Raw genomic sequence first — 26684 nt, forward strand, 5'->3', positions numbered from 1 at the left:
CCTAACCGAATCCGTCTGACGTTGCTGTCAGCTGATGAGAGCCGAATGGAAGATGTAGATTACTGTTTTATGCGAATCGCATCATTCCAAGTGCCGCTAGATTAGTTTTTGATTTTATTTAATAACACGAATTACTCTTTTTTTGTGGATGCATCGAGTGCTGTACGTTCCGGGTGTATTCTGACGACTGAGTATTACCAGCTCTTCCAGAGCTGTGAAAGTATTTTGCACGCAAAATGATAAATTCGGCACCAAACGGGATAAATCGTAAAATTGTAACGAGCCACCAGTGTCGAAGGGCGATCTCATATCAAAATACTGCGAAAATATCCATGAAAAACTACGGAAATTTTGTATCTTTGCAGTCCGGGTTCACATTGCAGAATATCGTCTACAAGGAAAATCGAAAGCTACTAATTGCGATGGTAGTTTCCAATTACGCAGTGCCGCTGGTTTTACAGGCAAGAATCGATTCAGGACTGCCTCTCGACGTGTTCAATAATCTGACCTCTCCTACTTTGCACATCTCTCCACACCCCCACCCCTCTGCCCCATCCCTGAGAACCTCCTATAGCGATTATGCTGCACTCGTGCGGAGAGGGCGGAAAGCAAAAGCCTGAGTCTGGAAACACGCTGGAAAAAAACGGTGCGGAGGGGGGAGGGTGATGGGGGATAGAAAGGGTGAGGACCGTCCGAATCTCATGCTGCACAGTACCGGCGCAGGTGGTAGTTCCCTCTTTGGCCGACAGGTGGCAGCGCCATCGGACGACTACAGCGCTGCCTAGCGGCGGCAAGTTCGGGTTGGCGCTGGAGATTCGCTGGCGACGTACTATGTCCACCGTCTTCTATTCCGAACCTGGCCTGTTTCTCTTTTCTCTTTCTTTTTTTCCCCCTTTTTCATCATCCTTCCCTATCGCAGTCTCTCCTTTAGCGTCGTGCTTCGCTCCTCCGCACATTGTTTTTCGGCTCCAGTGTCCGGGATGCTGCGTGCCGCGGGAGAGAGCCGAGCTGGTGGGGCAGAGCCAGACATGGCGACAGAGAGAGAGAGGAGCGAGAGGAGGGGAGGGGGAGAGAGGCCTGCCTGCGTACTCTCTTGTCAGGCTGCGCGGTGGGGGCAATTTGTGCCGTCTGTCGGCCTACCCTCCCTCGTGTCAGCCCTTCCCCCTCTCCTCACCCTCCCTCCGCCTCCCACCCTATTTCCACTTCCCCTCTCCTCTTTTCCCCCCTGCCCCTCTCGCCCTTCTAGCCGGCATCAAGTGCGGCGCGACAGGAACAGCAGAATATCGCCTACCACTAGCCGCACAAAGTTCTCCACATAACCTCTGCGCTAACGCGCGAAACGAGCACTAGTCACTCGCACAGTCCGTCTTTGGTGATCGTCGGCACCTATCCATCTCTAGTTTGTATGTGTGAAGAGCCCCTACGACACAATCAGTAGACAGTTCCCAGAGCGGGTTTCGTATCCAGAAAGGGCGCGAGTCGTGCTCTAGCACGGGACACACACAGAGGGCGTTTTTGTGGAGGTGGAGGGAACAGGTGACCGGCGGCGGGCATCAGCTGTTGGCCGGAGCGGCGTGCGTTCGCGTGCCGCCCATTCATACGGCCCGGCCGGGCTTTTATGCGCGCTTTCGGCCGGCTTTTACTGCGCCCTGTAACTGCGCACTAAAAATTTTTATTGCGCCTTGCCAGTCACCCGTTTCCAGCAGCGGGACTCGGCGCGCGCGCTCGAGCGGGGAAGTCCCGAACTAGCGCAGGGGGGAAGACCCGTCGTCGCCTACTGTGCAGACGGCACAGAAGTCGACGGCGAGCCCACGTGGGCTGCTGTCTGTTCTCTGCCGAGTGTTCGTCTGGCAGCCTTTTGTGGACATTAGTTGACGGCGTGTGGTGAGGTGTGGAGGACACGTGGGCTGCGTGTGCGACATAAGAGTGTGTGACGTACTCGGCGCAGGCGTCGGCCGAGTGTGCGCATCGGCATATGCGCATTCGACCGGCGGGCGGGGAGGGAAGGGGTGGTCGCCGGGAGGGGGTAAACCGGTGGCCGGACGGTGGTTGCTATTCTTTTTTTTTTTATATCCCGCAGTCCAGCACCCGAAAGGGTTGTTTGCTGCCCCTTTAGACTGGGCCGTGTGCGGTGCGCACCAACCCGCACGACTCAGGAGCTACTGTGCAGGTGATGCGGTGAGCGCGGCGTCGGAGGAGTGGTAAGGGGCGCAGGCAACCGGACAGGTAACTGGAAGAAGAGGAGGAGGAGTGGGAGAGGGAGAAGAGGAGAGAGCGGGAGAGAGAGAGAGAGAGAGGCTGGGAGCAGAGAGGCGCCGAGAGAGGGGGGCGGCCAAGGTACGCCGTAGGGGAGGACCCGAAAGGGGGCGGGTTTTAGCTTCCCAACAGCTCGTGCAGACCATTATTGTAAGGGGTTACATTTAGTTGGTAGTGGCGCTTGTATGAGCCCGGCCACGGCAGCGGCCGAACGTTAAAACTGGGCGTTATAGAGCAGTCATAGCGGCCGGCAGCCAGCGCACACGCGACCGCCTCGTAAACGGGCCGTCACTGGATTTCCTGCGGCGCTTCGCGACCGCCGGCGCCTACAGCGAGCACAGTGCGGGAAGAGTCGGCAGCGAAGCTCGGCCCCGCCGCGGGAAACCGGCGCGCCCCAGCCAGACGCGATTGCGCCTCGTAATTTTTTTTATTATTATTGTCCTCGACTCGCGAGGCGGTGTGCCCTCTGTGCGCGAGCGTGTGTGTGAGTGTCTTCGCTGCCGTGGAACTGCGGACAGAAGAGGCTGCTTACAATTTTTTTGACTGTCGTGGAAGATTTCGGAGGACTGGTGTGGAGTCGTTACTTGAGAAACTGTTAGCTGAAAGGAGGTGACAGGAAGTGAGGAGGTACTGTAGTGGACATCGAGAGGATAGGATAGCAAGATTGTGGTGGACTGTTGCGGCTGTGTTAGAAACTGTATAGGAGAAGTGTGGGAGAGATAGTGGTACTCAGAGGTTGTTGTAGAATTGTGGAGTTTTGCAGAGAAGTTTGTAACTAGCTCCTGGGAGAGTTCCGTAGTGTTGCTAGGTACGAAGATTTCCGAACGGCTCAGTTTAGGGGCTAGATTTAGTGGAAGCAGCAGCGGCTACGGAGTCGGCGTCCGGGTCCGGGGCGCTGTCAGTCTGTCAGCGCGTGGCGCGCGGGCCAGCTGAGCGGTGGGCGTGGCCTCAGCTGACGGTGACGTCGCGTCGCGTCGCAGTAGCGGCCCTGCAGTCTGCGCCGGCCATGGCGTCCGCGTAGGCGCTCCAGCCCCGCTCCGCAGCACCAGCAGCACCACAGACGATGAGCTCCAAGTTCCTGCTCGACAGCATGCTGCCCAAGTACCACCACCAGCTGTACCAGCACCAGCAGCACCACCAGCACCTGCTGGCGCCGCCGGGCGCGTCCACGCTCTTCTCGCCGTCGCCCGACTACTCGGGCGCCGTCGCCAGCAACAACTCGCCCAGCTCCGGCGGCTCGTCGTCGCCGCCGCCGCCCCCGACGGCGTCGGCCGTGTCGTCCGCGGCGGCGGCCGCGGCGGGCCGCATGTACCCGTACGTGAGCGCGGCCGCCGTGCACCACCACCACCACCAGGCGTTCGCCGGGGGCGGCATGGTGCCGCCCGGCGCCTTCACGTCGCCGTCGGCCGCGCTGGCGGCGGCGGCGGCCGTAGACGCGGTGGCGGCCGCCGCCGCCGAGAAGAGCTGCCGCTACACCGCGGGCTCCGGGGGCGGCACCGGCGGCGGGGGCGGCGCGGGCGGCGGCGGGTCCGGCGGCGGAGGCGGCGCGCCGCCCCCGAGCAGCGCGGCGGACGCCATGGCGGGCTACAACTCGCTGGCGGCGGCGGCCGCCGCGTCGCACCACCACAACCACCACGCCTCTGCAGCTGGGGGCGGCGCCGGGGGCGGCTCGGGCGCCGGGCAACACAACGGCGCCGGGGCCGTGGCGGCCGCCTCCAGCCCCTCGGGGGCGGTCGTGTCGGCGTCGGCGGCGGCGGCCACGGCGTCCGCCTCCATGGCGGCGGCGGCGCAGTTCTACCACCAGGCGGCGGCGGCGGCTGCGGGGGCGGGCGCCGACCCGCTGGGCACGTCCTGCTCGCAGCCGGGGGCGGCGGCGGCGGCGGCCACGCAGCCCCTGCCGGACATCCCGCGCTACCCCTGGATGTCCATAACTGGTGAGCACCAACTCCAGCTGGCCGCGCGCTGGCCGCTTCCGCCACCTGCCGCACAGTGCTTCCGCCCTGCCAAACACGAGGGAAACCTAAAACGTGTCGTCTTTCGTCTCGCGATCTTCTGCCGACGTTTGTTTGTAATGTTTTCCCAGCCCGAGTGGCTGACACTGTCAAAGGCTCACCATTGCTGGTGGCGCAGTGCCGACAAACAAACGAGTACCGAAGATCCGGAGACAAAAGCGAAAATCCGCCCCGTTCTCTTCACGGGACATCCACACCTGTTACTTATTGTCAATCATCAAATCCGCTACAGTTGTAAAAATTATTTACCTACCTCGTTTCAGGACATGTATCCCATCTTCAGGTGCATACTGAAATGTGAGTCCACAATGATGCCCAGCTAACGTTATAATAGGTTAAAAATATGTTAAAATAGTGAATCGGTGGTACACCATTATTTTTTACATATTTTAACCTTAATTATCCATCCTTGTGGACTGGTAGTTTAACACGAGTCTCAAGATGGGACATACGTCTTGAAACCGAGCAGTCCTCTCCTGTTTAGACATAAATAATTTTTATAACTGTAGCGGATTTTTACACTGACAACGAAAAGCGAAAATGCAGTATGTCAACAAGTTTTTCCGGAAACCTCAACAGTTTCGTACAAGAAAGCCGTTTGTTAGGGTAATCTGACATAAGCATTCAGTGCAGCAGATTGTATATAATTTTGTACTGAACTCTTCTTTTGAAAACCAGTTTATTTGCCAACATCGCTAAGTTTACACGATTACTAGATTACTAGCTACGGCAACATATAGCCTATTGCCGTCATCATATCCATAAAACCGGGCAGTCGTAGTTACAAGATAAAACGTTCACACCATTCTGTCATTTGAGAGCTGTAAAACATGCATAAAAAAGTCGAGGCATTAGAATGACATGTCAGAAGTACTATTTAAGTTCCACATAATTTATGATAGCACACCTAGCATGTCATTGTAATGCCAAAACATTTTTATGCGTATTGTATAGTCCTCAAGTACCAGAGTGGTGTAAGCATTGTATGATGTAACTACCACTGCCCAGTTTTATGGATCTCAGGGTGGCAATACATTTTGCCGAAACTAGTAATCCAGTAATTGTATCAACATAGTGATATTTGCAAATAAACTGGTTTTCAATAGAAGACTAAAATACATGCCGTTTGTATTCATAGCAAGTGCAAATATTATGTCAGGGATGGATCTCAGATAAAACAGTCGTAAGTCGTGCACAGTTTGATTCTCTGTTAGTCTTTCTGTATGCCCGTTTCCACAGTCGCCGTGAATTTCTTGAAGGAAGTCATTTTCCTCCATGGTGCTGTTCTTTCGCTTTGAAAGAAACAAGATCTTTTGTGCATGATGATTCCGGAACACGCCGGCTGTTCTCATAAATATCACAGAAGAACGAAAACTGCAAGCATCTAAATTTTATGAAGGAGTGATTTATTTCATCGCGACAAGTTTCGGGCCTCGACCTGACTTCTCGCACAAATTTCACATTTGTCTCTGTGAAATGATTTTGCTGCCTCATAGATTACAGCTTGCGTTTGTTTCGTGTCGTGGTCAGCATTAGCGAGACAGCATGCCACGTATCAATGATGCATCCTTCTGTGCTGTATTGTATAAAGCATAATCCCTCCTCAAGACAAAATGAGAAATTTGTGCTAGAAATTCTCGCTGCCTTCTGAAGATTGGTCCGAGCATGAAAGCTGTTACGCTGAAATAAATCATTCATTCAAAAAGTATCATTGTTTACTATTTTTTCTTCAGTGATAACCACTTCATTACATAATTTAGCAACTACCTAATTTCGCCGCCTTGGGCATCATTATACTACATCACAGCAAAAACTGTTACGTATACAGAATGATATATTCCACACACAGGTGCACATAGCCGTTATGACTGTACGGACATGGGTGTGTCGAATGTATCATACTGTACACGTAACAGTTTTTATTGTGATGTAGTTTGATAATGCCGACGGAGACGAAATGAGCTAATCGTTAAATTATGAAATAAAATCTTTGTTTCAAAATAAGATAAACGCCTACGCAGGAAAAGATTAACTATCACCGGTTTCTCCAGACAGACAAGCGCTTCAACAGGTTTAAGAACATCACGAAAAGTTGACGTACAAGAACTGCCGCCCTTGCGGCAAACGGTAGCGCTCGGTAATAGAATCACACGCGAACTCTTTTTTCGGGACACAGCATGATAATTGTCACCCTCCAAATGTAAAAAATCCGTTCACGGTAACAACAATCAATTGGTCATCTCTAAACCTTGCAAACATTCTACTCCCACTATCACACACTTCACGTACGGATCCTGAGAATAATGTAAGAGAAATTATCGCGAGTGCAGAGATAATCATTTTCCCTCACTAAATACGCTGATTTAATATGACTAAAAATTCCTGACATTGATATCAAGTACCCTCTGCAATTCACCGAACAGTATCACTCGTTAAATTTATGTAGAAATTGTGTATCAACAGATGGGCGTATGTTTTCTGAAGCATAACATCGTTCCACAACTCACTGTTTTTATATCGTCTTCTTATTTCTTGTAGTTCATTTATAGTTCACGTTTGATCTCTGTTAGTAACTAATTTTGTACTGGTTTAGATACTAGTGAGAACTTAGCTTTGTTCTAAGAGAAGTAATTTAACTATGTAATACTAGCTTAACCGTTGCAACTAACTGTAAGCACGAATAAAATGACATAAAATCTGGAAGCTGTGGAACGATATTACGTTTCAAACAATTTGTATTGGTTCAATGTCCGTACACAAATATTTCTGTCTGCTAAGAGGCACATGGAATGCACTCCAGTCTCTAAAGTTGTGAAATACCCCTGAACGTTGAATATATTTTAGAAAACGGTTAACTATATTCTGTACATACGAAATATCACTGAAACTGACATCAACATATATTCAGTGTAAGTGCAATTTTTTCCACATTGGATCCATAAAATCTAGAAAAAACCTCAACCATGTAAACAATAAATACACTTCTCTAAACTCTGTATGAACTGTTAACAATAAATTTCTGCTTTGTGACATTTATTATTAATCTGTAATATATATAAAATGTCTCAACCTTCTCTGTAATTTCTTAATCAGACATAAATATACAATGTATAAGCCCATTAACTAAATTTTGTATGCTGTTGTCGGCATCTGGTATACTATATGACTTTCCATAGCCAGTGGATCAGTAATAACAGGCATAATTCTTAACTATGAGTATCATAAATAAGCGCTTCTCTGAACTCTGAGTTAACAAACATAGCATAAATTTCACTTTGCTGTTGGCCGTCTAAATTCCCTATGAAATGATACATTTCTTAACCAATAAATCTGTTAAATACTGAAAGTAGCGCAACGCTGATTATGATAATACAGACTGACTTCAGTGATCACAATACAGCGGTAAATATCAGACTTCCGTCCTCACTATACAAAGGTAACTGTCTTGGTTATTCAATAACGACATTACATTATTTCACACCATAGTTTATCCCATTTCTGTTTTGTTTCTCATACCACGGACGGTACCATCTTAAATTATACGTGGAAAACCTATAACACAAAGCTACTTCTTCATTGTTACAAGATAAAGTAAAAAGAAATATATTGTTCAACCATTAAATTGTGAGGTTCGATATCAATATAATACATAACATATGCCCATCCGTTTATAAATTTGTTATTGGAAGTTAGAGAAATTACATTACATCAGCATTACAAGGTTATAGAAATCAACTCCTTTACTGACCAGTCATATAAATTCCGGAGACATTAGCAAAATACTCCACCATTAAATCTACTAACCAGACTGCTGTTTATATCACGTTATTTTCCCATCCCACTCGATATTTCTTCTTTTAAATGGTAAGGTAGTCACCTAAATTGTACGCGTTATCAGTCAGTAGAAAAGCAGTCTCCCTATCTACTACATCCCGAATTGTATGTATATCTAGAATCCAAAAATAATTGTCCTCACGTTCATACGACACATTCATTCCGACGAGGTTACATAGAAAATCCATCTACAATAATTTCAGTACGCACTTGTTTATAAAAATCTAGTATGCGAGAAATGTCTTAGCTAAAAACCATACATAAATGCAGGGAAAAGACTACACATCGGCTCCATCGTTCACACGGCCATCGAAACTCACTAAGCGGCGTGTAATTTCTACACCAAGGAAACTTGGAAATTAGATTATAGTTATTTGTGTTTATAAATGAAGTTATTCTACCAAACGGGGACGGAAGAAGCAATCGACATTCATATGCTTCTCTTGTATCGCCGTCTCACTTTCATTTTTTGCCCACAGAATCAAGGCAATGAGAGAACCATGCTCATTACGAAGCTACGGAAATTACTTCCACATTGCCGCTTTCATGGACAAACTCATTTCAATTAACTGCCCAGAAAGAGCGATAGTGACCATGTAGAGGCATCGCCCTTGGGAATACAGAAAATATCCCACTCCGTGTGCAGCAGCGAGATAACGATCTAATTCCGAAAACACCGATAAATTACTTGCACAGTAAATTTGAATATTATAGAACTGTTTGTTTCTCATCACTTCCATACTGTTTTTGTATCCTTAAAATAAATTGCACGATAATGATCTACATAATACGCACGTTCGCTGCTCACCTCCAGAAAATCTTTTCACTTTGCCTGTTATGATACGATGTCCAGGAATAATTGTTCTGACAAATTTTAAGTTTTCCCATTGCACAAGCTATCAGCAGCTGTAAAAGGCAGGACTCTGTTAACAGCAATTTAACACTTATGTCCATATAAAACTATGTTGTATCGGGTGAATTATTTATTATAGCTTTTATTACACGAAATATCAAATATTTACCTGCGTGTGATACAGCCCGTACGCTTGTTGGTACAAATATATCATTAATTTCTCTTAATACAAAGTGGCAATCTGTATCTTCTGCTTCACCATCCTGTCTGTCTATTATTATCGAGTTATTTTAAATTTATGTTAATCTTTATCGTTCTCAATACCTTCCTTTACATATCTTTCAGTGTTTCCAATATATTCCAAACATGGTTACCTAACAACTATCTTTTAACTATGTTCATCTTCTTTGTTTACACTGTTCTTTGTAATCATTGGCGATGCCTCTTTCTGTCAGTTCTATTTGCAACATTCCTTCCTTACTTTTCTCCTATATGTTTCAAGACATTCACATTTATATTCTCGTCTTTGCTGAAAGGCAGTTTTCTTTAAATAAAATATCCAGTTCTTTTTTGTATTAAAACGTTACGTATTTACGTGCACTGTTACACATTTTTGGCAATACATAGTGCAAATTCTTTCGCAAGATCATGCTAAAAACTACAGAACTACACGCTAAGTTCAAATACTGTTCTTTCAGTCAAGAAATGGAATTTTCTCTTAATTCTGCTCTACCATAATTGGTAGAACTCCAGCAAGATATACTGTATAAGATTAGGAAAAGGTTTCTGCATAAAAAATGTTAAAGATCTTTTTCGTACTGCGATAAATTTCCAGTACCGTAGCATGAAATTTGTTCTTTCATCAAACTGTTAAACGACATGTCGGACCGTGCACGTTCACAGTGGTAACATTGTGACAAAACTCAAACTCGTTTATGAGTATCATAATGTGACCTAGTCTAGCAACTTCCATACTTCTCTATCGAAATGAGTTGTTAATTTTTCATGGCTGACTATTCTCGGTGTCGACGTTTCTCTTCTCGCCCGTTGCATTCTGTTTAGTGGTGCTCGAGGCATAATGAGTAATAGCTTCTTCTTTTCGTACCTTGTAACTGTTAACACGCATACATATAATATGCTCTAAAACTAATATGCTAATGCTCTAATAATGAATATGTGGAACAACCGATGATTGGCCATTTTAGCAGTCCGTACACACACAGGCATATTAAGGAATTATTCCAACTTCAGGTACTTTGTTCCTTCGTAATGCCACTTACAGATCGCAGCAGAAAAGAAATAGTAAGATTTATTTAATATACTCGGAAATTTTATTTTATTTTTACCTCAAATGCCCTGTCAGTGTTAGCAAAGCAGAGCGGAACCACTGTGGCAGGAACATCTTTCTTATATGTCCCGTATTGTAGACTATTGTATCAGTCCTGTTTGCAGCATTGCATTTCAGTTTGTCTTTGATAAGGTAACACATAATGCAGCGATATTTATTGTTTGAACATAAATATCACATTGACAAAGTTTCTTGTTACGTTAAAATATATGTTAAAAATTGTTTAACTGCTAAAAACAATTCAGGTAAATAATCCTGAGCACTTGCAATAGAATTGCAATTTATTTCATGTTGGCATATGGTATTACGGTGAATGTGATGATCTGTTTATGCAAAACACAAGTCTTTACTTTACGGGGTTTTGCTGACATATCTCACTAACGCTCTCAAATCATCATGGCTTTTCCTCCGTAATATCAAAGTATTACTTAGTATAGATGAAGGCTCCTTACCTGCAATCACACTTGCATTTTACGATAAATTTTCCCAAATATCCTGCAGATCCATAAGGAGTACAAAATATTTTTCATATTTTAAATTTGTACAGTTACATTTGAAGAGCTGAATTAGAAAAACACTGGTCTGTGACCAACTGACGTACAATGCTTGAATTTAATTAGAACACCAGATTGTTCTGTTCGAGTTATAATGCAAACGTGAAAACAGATAATTCGGTAGTGTTTATTATCTACTAATTATGTCAAAACATTTTTTTAAAAATCACTGATGAAGTCCCAGCAGTGTGTCGCTAAATATAAACGAGTTATCCCTTGCGTAAAGCAGGTCTGTCTTTCGTCGTACCGTCACGAAATTACATTTCTGTAGATGGCAAAATCTGGGTAAGGACAAATGAAAACTGACAAGAAAAATTACGCAGAATGGCGAATTATACGGCAAAAATGTTTGTATCATAAATGTCAGTGTTCCGGTAAACGATTTTTTTTTCATCACAACTAATGATAATGAATGTCACCTATATACGGTAGGGCTTCGTTCAGTTTGAGGCTCTATGAGTATTTGGACTGAAATCACATCATACGTTTCATTTGAATGCGGTCCTCCAACCGTTGATTCATTGCCGCAAGTTCAACAACAAAAATTTTCTACAGAATTCTTTTGGAAATTACGGAAGCCTTGTTTTACTGGAAAAATAGTTCAGTATCCGGGTTTCAATTCGCCATAAATTATATAGTCATAAGGCAGTATGATTTGTTTGTTATAGAACATAATGTTGTAACAGGCAGCGACTTTTTCCATAGCTCGCTACAATGTAGTTAACAAAGTCATTCAGTAATACAAAAACAAGATTACATCTTTGAAAGAGGCCCAGACTGTATTGTCACATCCTCGTTATAAAGATTCAACAATTCTCGTATCTACGATCGTAATCAAAATAAGTTACTTTGGGTTTCAGTTGTGTAAGGCAAGCCAAGCCTGAAATTTTCTGATGGTCATAAAGGATATTCTTTCCCCCTACTCTGTTTACAATGCATTTCAAAACACTCCTTTGCATATCCAAGTACCTCCTCATTAGCTGTCTCCAGAAATAGTTGCACAACCACTCGAAACTTGCATTTCGAGCAATATCGCCTACAGCACGCTCATATTTATTCAGTAACCATCTGTTAGTAGTATTTGCAAACATACAACAGTTACCAATATAGCTAGCTTTCGGGAGAAAAGCTGGTTCTTTTAGCACCGCCGTTTAGCGGGTACCTGGAGCAGATTTAAAATGTAATATTTAGTTGGGTTCCGGCTTCGAACAGTATTTCTAAAGATATAAAGCGTATTATAATTAACACAAATTTCCATGCGAAATGCAGATGAGTATGCCTCTGTTCAGCATGCACCAAAAACCGATTTAAAACTTACATGTGTCTCCAACAGCTCTCAAATTCCAGACATTGCACCACGTAATATATATATTTAAGGCTTAAAATCAGTATATTCTCTATAAATAATGCCCTTAAAATGTTCCTCAAACAGTGTCACAAGCCATAAAAATAAAAAAATTAATAAACTGGTCGGATCTGTATAAAAGTATGTAGTTTGAACATATTGGTTATTAAAAGTATAATTAACCCATAAAACAGCATTTCTCAGTGTTCTAGTAAGCACTGTTACCAAGAGGACGTTTTCCAAATTGCTGTCGTTATTCAATGGAACATTTGCTGTAAAGCTTACTTTACCGCACAATTTGCGTAATAAGTAGATAAAAGTATCATGGTCATCATTGGGAAGAATAATATCATCTCTTAGCAAACATCAACTCACATTAAATGTTACTAAAAAAGCGATAAAACGTTAATGCTCTTTATTTCTTTTTTTGTGAAAAAATGTTTGTGTCTTACAGAAGTATTACACATTAGTAAAATTTTAGGATATAACTCTTAAGGATTCAAAAATCTCAAGATTTACATGGCAGTACACAAATATACTTTACTCTCTCCACTCTTGTTTAAATATGTTACGAACTAACAGCGAAAAGAGAAACATCTTTGAAACAAATTCGGATAGTTTTCTGACACTATATGATGAATTTTCACAGTTATCACGTCACTGATCGGCTACAACTGTTACTGAAAGACACAAAGTTTCATTTTTAGAATTCATATGGTCCTAGTTTTCCCGCTGAATTTCAAGAAGCAGTTGCTCAAAATGGAACAATTCTACCAATTTCCAAAGGACAAATTGATTTTTTTGGCACAGTCTGTCGTTTCTGGGTTCAATACTTTCTCGTTTATTACTCTATGCATTTAAGTACTAGCCTCTATATCAGCAATTAATATTTGCTTTCAACCACTTTAATAGTAGGCCTGCTTGATGCAGTTGAATATTACCAAGTACCATTAAAGTATCTGAATGCAAACAATTATTACTAAGAGAGTACCACCATCGCTACCCCACATCCGAAAAACTGATTATATTTATTTAGTACTATAATGACTCGGAATGCAAAATGTTTCAGTCTTTGAAAATGACGTGGTTTTTTTACTCAAGTAGTAGACAATTTTTCTGACAATAAAATGCACTTTTTAGTCAAAAACTGCAATAATAATTCATTAATGCTATTTTTATTTGCTACACAGGTCAAATACATTAACAGATCGAAATCTAATTTATAAGCAATTAAAATTAAATAGTTGATAGTAATAAGCTAAAGTAATAGTGTTTTTTTATGTAACTGTAAGCGAAAAATGTTTCACGCCAGCTTGTTATTACCAACAACATAATTTTAATTACTTTAAAATTACATTTACGTCTTGGAATGCAATTTTTCTGTGTAGTAAATCAAAAACACCAAAATACTACATACGCTACCGTAGATATCCCTAAGGTCCTTTCCAGTAGTTAACTATTTTTACATTTGAGTTTAGGGACACGACGAATGGATCTATATTTCGAAACACTTGGTGTGCACTAAAGCAAACGGTAAGTTGTTGATTTTGAGTAAAAAGCCAGTTTAGTTTTTGCCACAATCTTAGTCACCCGAATTTACACTGATACATCTTCCAACTCGTAAAAGATATTTTTTACACTTGATACGCACTCGTCTTTCTACTGGTCCCCTATGTTATTCCTCTTAATTATACTACGCGATAACATGTAGACTTTCACAGCAATTAAGTGGTGTTGTGTCAGTAGGTTTCACAACTGAAAAAATTATATGTGATCTGGTTTGTTAAGTAATTATAGCGAAAGCTGCAGTTTTCAACAGAAAAATTAATTGCCGTAGGATAATCATTCAATTTATTTACACAATTTTTACTAAAAGGGTAGCTCTGGAAATGCTCTCAGTGCTTTTTCTTTAGCGCATGCTAGTACGATCAGAAATATCTAAAATATTTCAGATGATGTTATCAAACACAAGATGAAATAGAGAATTTGGTTCTATATCAGAAGCACAGATATTTCCCGTTTCATTAAGACATGTAGCACACAAATAAAATAATGTAATAAATATCAAATGTATTTCTATTCCTCTTCCATTTCTGCATTACACAAAAGATGAAATGCAAAACCAAGAAAGGAAATCTAATGTCTAATATAAACTATAGGAAGTCGAAAAATGAAAAAGCGGAGCAAACTGACATAAAAACGTTGGAATCCGCAGTGGAGGTAATGTAATCGAGGCGAATTCAAAAAATAGTTGCAGAAGAACGGTCGATAAACGTATAGATAATGAAGATAATATTGAGTGCTGCTTCTCATATTTCACTCATTAAGAGCGATCTGGATTTCAGGTTGCCAAATTTTCTCATTTCCCTAGTTTTCCTAGCACATTTTTGTATTCCGGAAAATAACTGACTTTATTCCCGGAAAAATCTTGAAAAAGGCATAAATGAAACTGTTTCAACAATCAGAAGCTCCTTTAAGATTTAGCACTGTTTCGTTAGCACCAACAGAAAATCTTTTTTGAGCAGACAGGAGTTACTATCTTCACTTCAAACTTTTAGTACTCCGTCATGAAACAGGCTGTGGAAATTGTAATGTACATGAACAATTCTTTTTAGATAGGGGATTCGGACTGCAGTGATGAGGGGCTGGCATTTCATACCGCTTTTTTTTTTTTTTTTTTTTGAAATATCATTCACCTCGTAACTAAGGGAAACAGTAAAGACGTCATATTTATAATCATTTATTTCACGTAAGCTGCTTTTTGATGGTAATTACTTTTTGATGGAACTAGAGATTTATAGATACATAATGAAACACCCTGACATTATGTTAAACAAACGCACCAATCAAAAAAAATCCCAGAAAATTTGACTAGTATTCTTTAGCATAGTTTGTGATATTAACGCCGCATGGAGTGGCCGCGTGGTTTGAGGCGTCATGTCACGGACTGCACGGCCCCTCCCGCCGGAGGTTCGAGTCCTCCCTAGGGCATGGGTGTGTCTGTTGTACTTAGCATAAGTTACTTTAAGTAGTGTGTAAGTCTAGGGACCGATGACCTCAGAAATTTGGTCTCTTAGTAATTCAAACACATTTGAACATTTTGTGATGTTGACAAATAATGACCTTGCATGGACAGCAGTAATCACTATGTATTATCGTAAAAGTGAGTGTCTTATGGTGATTTCATATAAATGCACAAATGCATATGTAGATCATATACTCATATTATTGTCTGATTATTACGGAATACTGTATTTAGCATACGATAAAAACCAGTACATATAACGGAACTCACATTTCGATAATATAGAAAACCATGTACTCATAAAAACACTACACCGGGTGTCTGGAGAATTTGTAAATGTTCAGGGATATGACAGGAACTATCATTTTAAGTGAAGAACTTCATATACACATATGCCATATTCCATATATTTTCCGATACCAAAAAAATGGTTCAAATGGCTCTGAGCACTACGGGACTTAACTTGGAGGTCATCAGTCCCCTAGAACTTAGAACTACTTAAACCTAACTAACCTAAGGACATCACACACATCCATGCCCGAGGCAGGATTTGAAACTGCGACCGTAGCGGTCGCGCGGTTACAGACTGTAGCGCCTAGAAACGCTCGGCCAACCGGCCGGCTTTTCCGAGACAACACATTTAACGTCCATTGTTATTTATTTTCTGTATTATTAAATACATTGCCACGTTTACTCTATGTGCAACAGTGAGTGAACTTAACAACAAACGTTTTGCAGAGTGTGAATTGAAAACTGCGGTAAACACTCTACGATCACGAATTCGACGTGTCGGAAAGCGTCGACAGTATTCTTAGACATGAGCAGGAGCACTACCATCGCCGAATCTATAACATACAGCATATCTGCATATTTTTCGTTAGTGTAGATGAATGGCATTTTTAGCCAGCGCGTGTATAAACACAGTTACCCGATGCTAATCTCTTGATACTTCCTCAGTTCTCGAACAACTTCTCTATCAACACACGACTGCGCATTCAACGGGCTACCTTAATGGCAGAAAGACAACCCGAGCTAAGAGGTTGAAAGCAACGAGGTCGGCTGGGCCAGAATACAACAGCAAAGATGTTGGTTGCTTAAGACATAAACCTGCGCGCGACCAGCCCTTGGAAAAAAAATGTACATGAAATTTGTACTATCTCGGAAATTATTCAGAATAAGGCGTTTCTCCACAAGACATTTTTGCTTCAAATAAAGGTTGCTATCACATCGCTGAATATTGACGGTTCCTCACAGATACCATGTATGCTATAAATAACATATTGTAAGAAATATTTCTATTCTGTTATGCAGATACGTATTACTGATGAGGGGAAAGACACGCGAAACTACCAACAAAAGCAACTTACGTCGCATCATTATTATGATGTATTTACGATTTCTCCAAGCTGCGCTGCACCAAATGTACAAGACACAAAGGGAAACCTCCCGAAAAAGCTTGTTCGGAACCATGGTATTGGATATACTAGTATATAAATATTTCATTCTCACTCCCGAACATAGAGAGCGGGTTGATTAATTAACAGCGGTATAATTGTTATTGCACTTTGATGATTTACGATCATCAAATTTAGCTGCTCTTCCTTCTAATAGAGCTTATGCTCTTTTCAGCTGTTTAGGACCTCATTTTTTATAGATGAGGAGAAATAAGAATGTTGAATTTATTGTCTATTTCATTTGATTTAATTTTGGTTTCGAGGGGGAAATCAAAACTGCAGCGGTCGCCTTGTTATGTCAGGGCAACCGCTATAAAACTTCACCAAGAACAAAGAGACACTTTTCGGTCTCCAATTTAGCAGGCACTTTTAGATATAGCCCATAGTCGCGGTTCTTTTCAGCAAGTTACCAGGCGAACTTCTATTGGGAGGAGGGATTCTCAGTTTGGACTGAATAAATAGGAAGGACTTAACTAGTTGTAGCATTTACGAGATAACCATGGGAAACTTCCCAAATATCTTCTTCAGAGCCACAAATAATCAAAGGCCTTCTCAAAATCTATGAAGACAATACGTGCCCCTTAGTAAATAAACTCTCGCTGCTTATCAGTAAGCAGTCTCAAAATAAAAACTGCGTTAGTCGTTGATAGTACCTTTCTAAATTCGGTCTATTCTTCCGCAAGTAAACACTCTGCTACTGTTATCAGTCTTTTGTTTAAAGTTCTTATAGGGTGAGTTAAAATTATGTGAACACTATTTGAGAGAAAGCATGTGGAATAATCCCTGCTTGCCGACTACGTCGTCTCGTCGATTTTGATGGACTATGTAGTATGGCCTCTTGCCCTATAGCGATGTTTACTTCACTTCTTACAGTTCTAGGTCGCACCGCATTTCGATGATAATTGTCTGCTACCGAACCGGTTGCTACGACTTCTGGTAAATGTGATAAATTGCTAAACGAGTTGGTGGCCATCTATCTGGAAATCTTTCTGCAACCCTTCGACGCCCATCTATCGTCGACTGCACCACGTTCATTAAGGTTTACCGCCACTCTCGTGTGCTCCAGTGTGAGCCTGTCAGCCATTGATACTAGCAACCCTCAATAGAAAAAGAAAGAACATTAAGACTGCTCACATAATTTTGAATCGGCAATGTGCACTAATAGCCTGGAATAGAAATCGAAACGAAAGTAGGACTGTTCACATAATTTTTAGTCGCCCTGTACATATATTTCTTAGTATTTTATAAAATGCAAAATGGACAGAAGAAAACTTGCAAAGAAATAAGATGTTCAAACGAGAAATTTGTATATGTAATGAAAGTTGATTGAAAACATGAAAATTGTTACAGTTTAGTTTGTCAAAAAACTGTTGTGGGCCTCTGATTGCGCTGAGCATATTTACACTTTCGACAAGGAAAGATCAGTGAACGCTTACACATACTGTCAATTGTCCGATGTAGTAACTTTGGATACAACGATTTTTCTTGTTTTAAAGAATGCGACACCCTCGCGGATTGTGGTGGCTGTTGGGGACTCAAGTCCTTTTCAGCCTGGATTAGTTAATGCTGTTGGGACACCATTTATTTATTTAATGAGGGAGTCCTGTCTACTTCGTTTGATAGTTTTATCCTGGCTCATGCCATTTTGTTGTCAGTCGTTGCCTAATTCTAAATAGTGGAATTCCTCGTCCCGGTATTCACCTTACACCTGGGGGAAGCCACCGAAAGCCCAGTCGGGATGGCGCTGGAATTTTCATAGTCAGATCTCTTGCGAGTTTCTAAAGTAGGATTTGTGGTCTTTTGGATATTATTTTACTCTTGGTTCTAGATTATTCCTACGATTGGGATTTGTTGTATTGGCTGAGTATGTGTTCTTATTACAATTTGTTTTCTTGCTTAACTCTACTCCTGACTCCTGCTATGTGGGAATGTTCGTCGGGGCAGCTGCGATACGACTTTGCACTTCATTGTTTAGCGAGGATGGGAGGAAGTTGTTTAGCACCGCTCTTCACTGATTTATTCTCTTACTATTTCTTTGCACTTCAGAATGGGAGGAAGTTGTTTAGCACCTTTCTTCACTGATTAATTCTCTTACTATTTCCAATAACGTGCTGCACACTGTATGCGGTGGGGTGGATGTTACAGGTATTATAAATAATGCACAACGGAGTAGGTTAACGCGTGGTATTATATACCGGAGTTGAAATAAAGTGGCTGCGAGTTACATTGTTTGCGCTAATGCCATATTTAGCCATAGTTAAATTTTGTAGTTCCTATACTGCTTACGTTCGGTCCCTGACAACGGCAATGATTGATGCTGTCAAAAGCTCAGATCACCATGAATAATTAACCCGACAGGTGAATCTTTAATGTTCGTAGAAGCGTAAAAGATCTCGCAGAGGTTACTGAAGCAGTAACTGCTTACACTGCACCGAGGTTTCGGTTTACTCTGCACGCGGGGGGGTTCACGGAGAACGAGTTAACAAGTGCTCTGTGTACATACATCGCGACACGGGGGAGTGTGCTTGGAAACACTGTAGCAGTCAAACAGGCCATTATTCCGTGTTCGCGCCTGTCACCATTGTGAGTCGGCGCCGGTTAAGTGTGGGCGGGCCGTGCGCGGGCTTCCAAAGCGAGCCATTGTGTCACCGCCTTGCACATTGGCGTGCGCTGCGCTGCCGAAACACAAAGGCACGGCAGCATTTCACACTGTTCTCTGTTCAATCAATAACGCGGCTCACTGAAGCAAATGACTGTACCACGGTGCGATATTGCATTCTGAAAAATACGAAATGTCACGACCGGAAATGCCACACCTCTGACGCCATGATCGTATTAATTTCTTGGAGAACCCCAACAGGCTTTTGGGAATGACAGGAATTTACAGGATACCATTCAGCTGTGGAGACGTGTACGTGGGCACAACAAAAGAAACGTGTCATGTTCCTCGTTGTTGGCGGCTCTGGATTCCTATTATAATTGGAAGTCGGTGGAAATAAATTAAAGTTTTCGGTCTTGTGTCGTTTTCGTGATCGCTTTCTTCTTCGCAGGAAACAACAGATCATGTTCTTTTAAACAATCGCCTTGTTTATTTGAAAGACAGGAAGTGCCTCTTCACAATAATATAAATAATAATAATAATAACAATGTGTCATCTATCACTGGAAAACGGAGATGCAACCGCCTGCACCACAACTGGAATACCAGAGAGAAATATTATATGAGCCTCTAAAATCTTCACCTGTTCAAAAATAAAAACTGAAAGAAAGGGAAAATGTTTTGCGCAAAAGTAACAAATAAATACATAGATCAGAGAAGCATGTGACATTGATTTGAAAGATGCCTGGAATCATACACGTGACCTTAGATGCTCATACGTTAGCGACATAAGGAAACCACCGAGTGAAGTTTCAGCAGACAAATATACCGTCTACTGCCCTTCAAAATACGAGGTATCTGTGTTCAACATTCAACTTTAAATCCTCATTCGGCTCTTCACACACTGTAAGTGATTTCATGCAACACTCAAATGTGCATCAAATATTCGTCTGACTGTTTTATTCCTTACTTTTAGACAAATCAGTTCACAAAATATTTGACCTATTTGTTTTCAGTTTATTTTTCGAGTTTGGTTGAGGAAAGCATGAAATATAATACGTTTAAAAATCTATCGGCATTGTGCTATTATTAAGAGGACGCAGAAAAGTTTCAGTTAAGCTGTGGTTTGATTTTATGACATGTCATTTTCATAGCCGTACGTGAAATATTTCGGTTTTTCTTCAAATACTGTTTAAGTGTTTCTTAGTTACCCTGTCAATATTCGGGCAGTTAATTCCTTTGTTTGGAAAACTAAACGTCACGCTGGTCAGTTTAATGTCTAATTTGACCATTTCCCACTCTTCGTTTGGCTTTGAAAATTCGGACAAAAATCCGTTGCGTAGTTTCTGAAAGTTTTGTTTTCGCTCTGCACGAACATCTGATAAAAAAAAAAGGGAGAAATTTTCAAACGTCGTTGAAAATGATTATTAACGTAGCTAAAGGCTGCTCCACGTATATCATTGATTTGTTATCAGTATATAATTGAAAAGCTTTGCCACCAAGTGTCGTCAAAGGGGTGAAAAAACCGACAATACGAAACGTAAATGTGCAGTGAAAAGTTTGTATACTAAGCCACAGAAACTCTGTAACATCTAATTCGCCAATGAACGCGAAAAGACCATTCCAAACTCAAAAGCAGTTTCATTTAGCAAGCAAATAAAAACCAAGTTCAACCCCGGACAGGTGGACTAAAGCAATGATGACATGCTGTATTATTTTAGACTTAACATTTGATTTCTGTTAGTGGCCACAGGGTACAAATAATAACAAAAAGAACCCACCGAAAATGCCACTAGTGACGTGAAATACGTCTGGAGATTAAACAAAATAAAAATCATGTTCTTGTACGAAGGCGGCTCCTCCTTACTTCATTATTATGTTTTTCGCCGATAGCTGGCACTGAATGTTTCCGAAGCTGCCACCCGCCTCAGTGTAAACAGACATGCTGGCTGATGCAGATGGAAAAAGATGCCAACTGCAGAAATACGAGGCTCACTTTTAACTTAGCAGAAATGGTAAAACACAAAATAATCCAGCGAGAACCGTTATTAAATCACGTAGCCAACGTATTTAAGTAGCACCAGCAAATAATTATTTTCTTGGAGTATACTTTGTCTTATAACCCGAACAGTACGGTGCTTAAGAGCCAAAATTATGCATACTGGCTGATTACCGCCGCCATGAGCTTGAGAGTTACACTTTGTAGGAAATGGTTGAGTCATCCAAGTTTCCTCCACGTTCTGTCGATTTCGATTTCGGGCATCTTTGTACTTTGCGCCGGTATTTATGTAAGCAACCATTCACCTTCAGCTTTTCGCGTTTCTATAGTCTCAGGTATACGGATTTCGAGCTCCTCTGGTGCCCATTCTAGCAAGCTCTGTCAAAAATTGCATCAAAATCTATAGATGTTTCAAAAACCGCTTAGAAAACTACAGCTGCAAGATTTTTACCATCAGTTCTTCATCATCGTCCTCTATCTCCGTAATGTCAGTATCATCTGGCAAATCTTCGAGAAAAGCTACAATTCCGTCATCTGCTCGTACTGTAGACTCACCAAAAACGGTATTTTTCTGTGAAGCAACATTTACAATAATGAGAACCGAGCTGACGCTAAAACGAGTCTGGCCTTTATGCAACTAGACCGACAAAACCAAAAAGTAGCAGAAAGACATCAGAGAAAACAACACACTAAGAGTTCGATTGTGTAGCAGTACACGAAAAATACACACACGGCCATACGGTTCTGTAACGTACCACTCGGTTTCCGTTCAATTTTATAAGTAAAAACGTATATTTAACAAATGAGGTGCATGAGGAGAATATATGACTTAGATTTCATCAGATTTGTGCTAGTAGGCATAAAAAATTGCTAACAGTTGCAACACAGTAAACACAATAAGTACGGTCTCTCCAAACCAAATAGTCAGCTGTCACCAAAGACTATGCAAACATACTTTCTGAACAGCGACCGAGATCTAGAAGGCAGTGAAGTGTTTTCAACTCAAGATAAACATGTACGTAAACGTATCGTCAGCCGAGGATATGGCGTTACGTATTAAGTCAGAATAAACGAAGATCAAAATAAGTGGTACTTAAAATTACCAACAATCAGCATAAGGTTAACAGTTACCTTTCAAATCTATAGCTACGGTTATGACAAATGAAAGTGACGATCCATCGCCGTATCTCTGCCTACGAACAACTCATCAAGAATGTCTATGGAGCGAGCATTCAGATGTGCAAAATAGAATTTTTGTCGGCAAGATACATTCCGCCTAAATTCACCTCACTGTTCTACGCCGTGATGTTGGACAGTAAGCGCTCTGCAGACTGTGCATGTCATTACGTCGCCAGTACAGACACATGCCGTTCTTCACTAAGTGGATTTGGTACACGAGCTTCGTAAGCATCGTCATTTAGTTCTGTATCTGGAATGAACTTCGCTTGAGACGTTCGAGACATAAATGTACGGTAGGGCATTTGCCTTATTTTCTCTGTTATCGCTAATTGCTTTATTGTAGAATAAGAATGGACACAAAGCCATACCTGTTTTTTTAGTTCACTTGTTCAGTTTGTCGAGTCTTTGCTTTATTGAATTACGCTTCGATGACGTTGCGAAATGATTATTTAATATGTCAAAATGACGTGAGCATGTAAATGCTCCGAAGAACACCAAATCTGGAGCTATGACATGCAGCGAATTAGAAATGTGTACACTAAAATTTTTTAGGGACAAAATTCTTCCGTTTTAATTTTCTGGTTAATCTTAATTTATCCTTAGAGAAACTAAAACTTGTGTTACTGATAGGCCTACGCTTCATAGGACTATTATTGCAAATTTCTATTGTGTCTATTTTGAAATTCGCTCATTGGTTAGACTGTATATTCCGGAGGTAATGACACAGACTGTCAGATGTAATTCTCATCTCTAGATAGTAGCTGCTCGAAATGTGTATACATTCAAGGGGGCGACTGGTAACTCACTACCGAATTTATGTAGTACTTTTGTATGAGTAATTGCATAGCGTCATATAAATTTACCGTACGGCATTAATTATTGGCTGCAGTATTTTTCAACATATGAAATACCTTTTACTAATATGATAATTATAATCGGACCTTGACGCTATTTCTTTAAGAGAGAGAACTTATTTATCTCCTGTGACTTGCTTAGATTTTCACTTATCTCAGTAACAATGATTCTCCATTGCTGTTAAAAATATATAAATGTGTGAAATCGCAGCAAGTTTGTGTAAGATTAAAGTTGCAGTATTAATGCAAAATATAAGCAAACAGCTTTATATTCACGTCAGGTGATTATTCCGATGTGATATTGGAGAAATGCGCAGTACGCTATTCTGACACCATAGGTCACATATTCCACGCTTACGGTAGCATCCTTGCTCACAAGTCATGAATATTGATCAGGGCGGTATGTAAGCCGAAATGTATCACTGCGAATACTTAGTCAGACTGTCTTCTGTCCCCGCTAGTGCCGCATAATACTACAGCAGTACTATATTTTTAATGTTCCTTTCTGTACAACGGAAATGCGCGCTAATCAACAGTATATTTAGATCACCGGTAATGATTTTTCACGTTTGCTGCTACTTTTGAGCACCTAGGTCGTAAACGTTGACCGAAGTCTCATTTTGAAAGTTAATGATCACCGTAGGCCTAAGTAATGTAATTCACTAGAGTATGCAGGTGTTTCCATTCGATTTGTTTAACCACAATCATGAATTTGTATTGTAAAAGCTGCATGTTAAATTAAAAAAAATAAAAATATGTGATTTTGTGACGCGTGTACTGCAACGCGTATTGTCATGATAATAAGAAGCAATTATCACTATCTACATGCAGTGATAGCACGCAGGAGTACTAACACATTACTCTGTAGCCGAATCCATTCACTATTAATGGTTATCCCATCAGTGTTAATGCTTGAGGCGATAAATTACCCTATCAACAATACGCATGCTCTCAACAGTACGGAAAAATATCAAAATAGTAACAATTTGCTATAGTCTTGTTTGCATGTGGAACGTCACGGGATGAGATTTCTCGGTCATGAGGATTCAAAGTGGCCTACGTCGTACAGTGTAAAAGAAACAAATATCTGAGCTCAAATCGTTTACGAAGAAATCCGCGAGAGCCCATACGAAATTTCGCATTTCTGCTACTGCGTAAAATAGAGTAGAATTTCGATTATGCGCCCCTCAGTAGGAAATTGTTGGAGAAATCACAGTACTTGGGATATAAATGAAAAAAAAATTTATTTTTATTTTCTGGGACTTTTATGATTTGTGCAGCCAAGGCTCCGGAAATCACCTATAATGTTCGTACAAATTTTTTTCATTTTAATAAAGAATAATTACTAAACGTGGTTAGTACGTGTGCTTGCTGCATAGTGAAGGAACTGTTTGAGTTATTGTATCAGTAGTAGAGAACACTGTACAAAACATTGTGTGAATATAGCTCGGAAAACAGCTAAATGTAAAGTTTTAAATCATAGATTTAGCTCAGCAAACTCTCTTTCCGACAGCATTTCTTCTTCATGATATTGCTAAGATTTTTCTTTCTCGTTTGCTCGTCTGTGATGCAATCCCCATACGATATTGAAACAGTTTTCCAAAATAATACTCATCTTTTCTAAGTACAAGCTATTGATCAAAATTTCAAGTAATCAATACAGTGAGGAACTCCATAAATAAGACAAAGTTTGCTGTTTGAAAAGTGAAATACTTGTCGGCAGAGAGAAAGGCAGTTATTTGCTGGGTTCCAATAGACTGATTTTCTAGAGAAAAAAATAAAATAGTAATCTCCCCCCGTCCCTATGACGAGATGCCTGTTGCTTCATCCTGATCAATTAACGATATTTATTTCTGTGAATCTATTTGTTTCTCGATTGGCCCTATAGGGCGCTGATCATTAATTAGTAGCTTCTTCTTGCGATGTGAATTTCCTACCTTCTGTTTACTTCGTGATCCGTTATTCTCCCTCTGCTTCCTGTTGGCATACTTCTCACAAACAGTAACGAACATTTCTCTCGTTCATATAAGAAATTCTTACGTTAACTTTCCTCCAGAGCTTTGTGAAATATACTGTGTGTTTTGATAATACCCACGGTACGCATAACATTTCAGAATTTATAAAACGATAGCAGAAGCAGAATTTGGCAATTTCGAAAACTTGAGAAATTGGTTGTTTCGTATAATCGATTACGTTACTAGGAGGATACTACGGAAATTTTCAACTATTACTTATCAGCAATTTGATATTGCTCTATGAGATACAAACCGGTGAAGTTGAAGTTAGCAATGTCTGAACCTAAAATGTGGTCGCCACACAGCAAGATAATCAGTTTTTTTTAAATAGTGTTTTGTGTAACTCTGTTGTATTTTGTGGAACTCTTATTTAGTATTCTGTTACTGGACCAGTTCTGCCAGTTTCAATGCCTAATCGAGCTAATTAAATGAGAATATTAATAACAATTAACTTGATTATATATGAAATTAGTTGCGAAATACACGAAATATTACCGTAAAATTAAACTAAATATAATTTTCGATCAGCAGCAGCGTGTAATTGTTGTTAGAATTTTATTAGTACAGTTATTTAATTAAGAGGTGTGGTAGCGGAGACAGTTCGAATGGAGAGCAAGTTAGTTTCAGACCCACATTCTCATGCCCAAAGGCCAATTGAAATAAATTACTTTAAAAATAAAATTAGGGTCTCACATGTTCAATATTTCTTTTATATAGATGTCTCCATAACAATTTAATTTACCTGTGCACCTAAACCGCTATAATGAAAAAGGTGTCTTTGCAAAATTTGGCACGTGGATTGTCGTAGAATGAACTGAATTAATTTATGGACAAAAAGGCTAATGCTGATAATGTGCAGTTGATACCAGATTGCTTTATTATCCCCATGGAAAAAACGGTAAACAAAAATGCTGATGCCGGCCGTTGTGGCCGAGCGGTTCTAGGCGTTTCAGTCTGGAACCGCGCGGCCGCTACGGTCGCAGGTTCGAATCCTGCTTCGGGCATGGTTGTGTGTGACGTCCTTAGGTTAGTTAGGTTTAAGTAGTTCTAAGTTCTAGGGGACTGATGACCTCAGATATTAAGTCCCATAGTGCTCAGAGCTATTTGCACCATTTTTTGAAAACTGATGGTAAAAAGATCAGCAGGAGGTATCGGTATCATTTACTTCTAAAACACGTATTTAGAATTATGAATGTATAACACCATACTGTCGTACTGTTAAAAGAAGTGCAAGTTATTTGAACAGCTAACGAAAAAAATTGTAAAGCTTTATTTAGTTGTGATAAAGTATTCAACAGATCGATGTTTCTGGAAGTCTTAGACTTTCTGATTTCTCATGTATGTTCACAAATCGCCGA

General features: G+C 41.0%; 1 protein-coding gene across 1 annotated transcript in view; it reads left to right on the forward strand.

Moving 5' to 3' along the window:
* Positions 1-2513: 2513 nt before the first annotated feature.
* Positions 2514-26684, forward strand: part of LOC126109477 (homeobox protein abdominal-A homolog) — a gene marked incomplete at its 3' end in the record, with an annotated part of 390791 nt that continues 366620 nt past the window's right edge. Inside the window, exons 1-2 of the mRNA XM_049914504.1 lie at positions 2514-3758; positions 3942-4190. Of these exons, the coding sequence (XP_049770461.1) occupies positions 3320-3758; positions 3942-4190 (688 nt within the window). The remainder of the gene's footprint in view (positions 3759-3941; positions 4191-26684) is intronic.

The sequence above is a fragment of the Schistocerca cancellata genome, chromosome 12, assembly GCF_023864275.1.
Source record: "Schistocerca cancellata isolate TAMUIC-IGC-003103 chromosome 12, iqSchCanc2.1, whole genome shotgun sequence".
Lineage (NCBI taxonomy): Eukaryota > Metazoa > Arthropoda > Insecta > Orthoptera > Acrididae > Schistocerca > Schistocerca cancellata.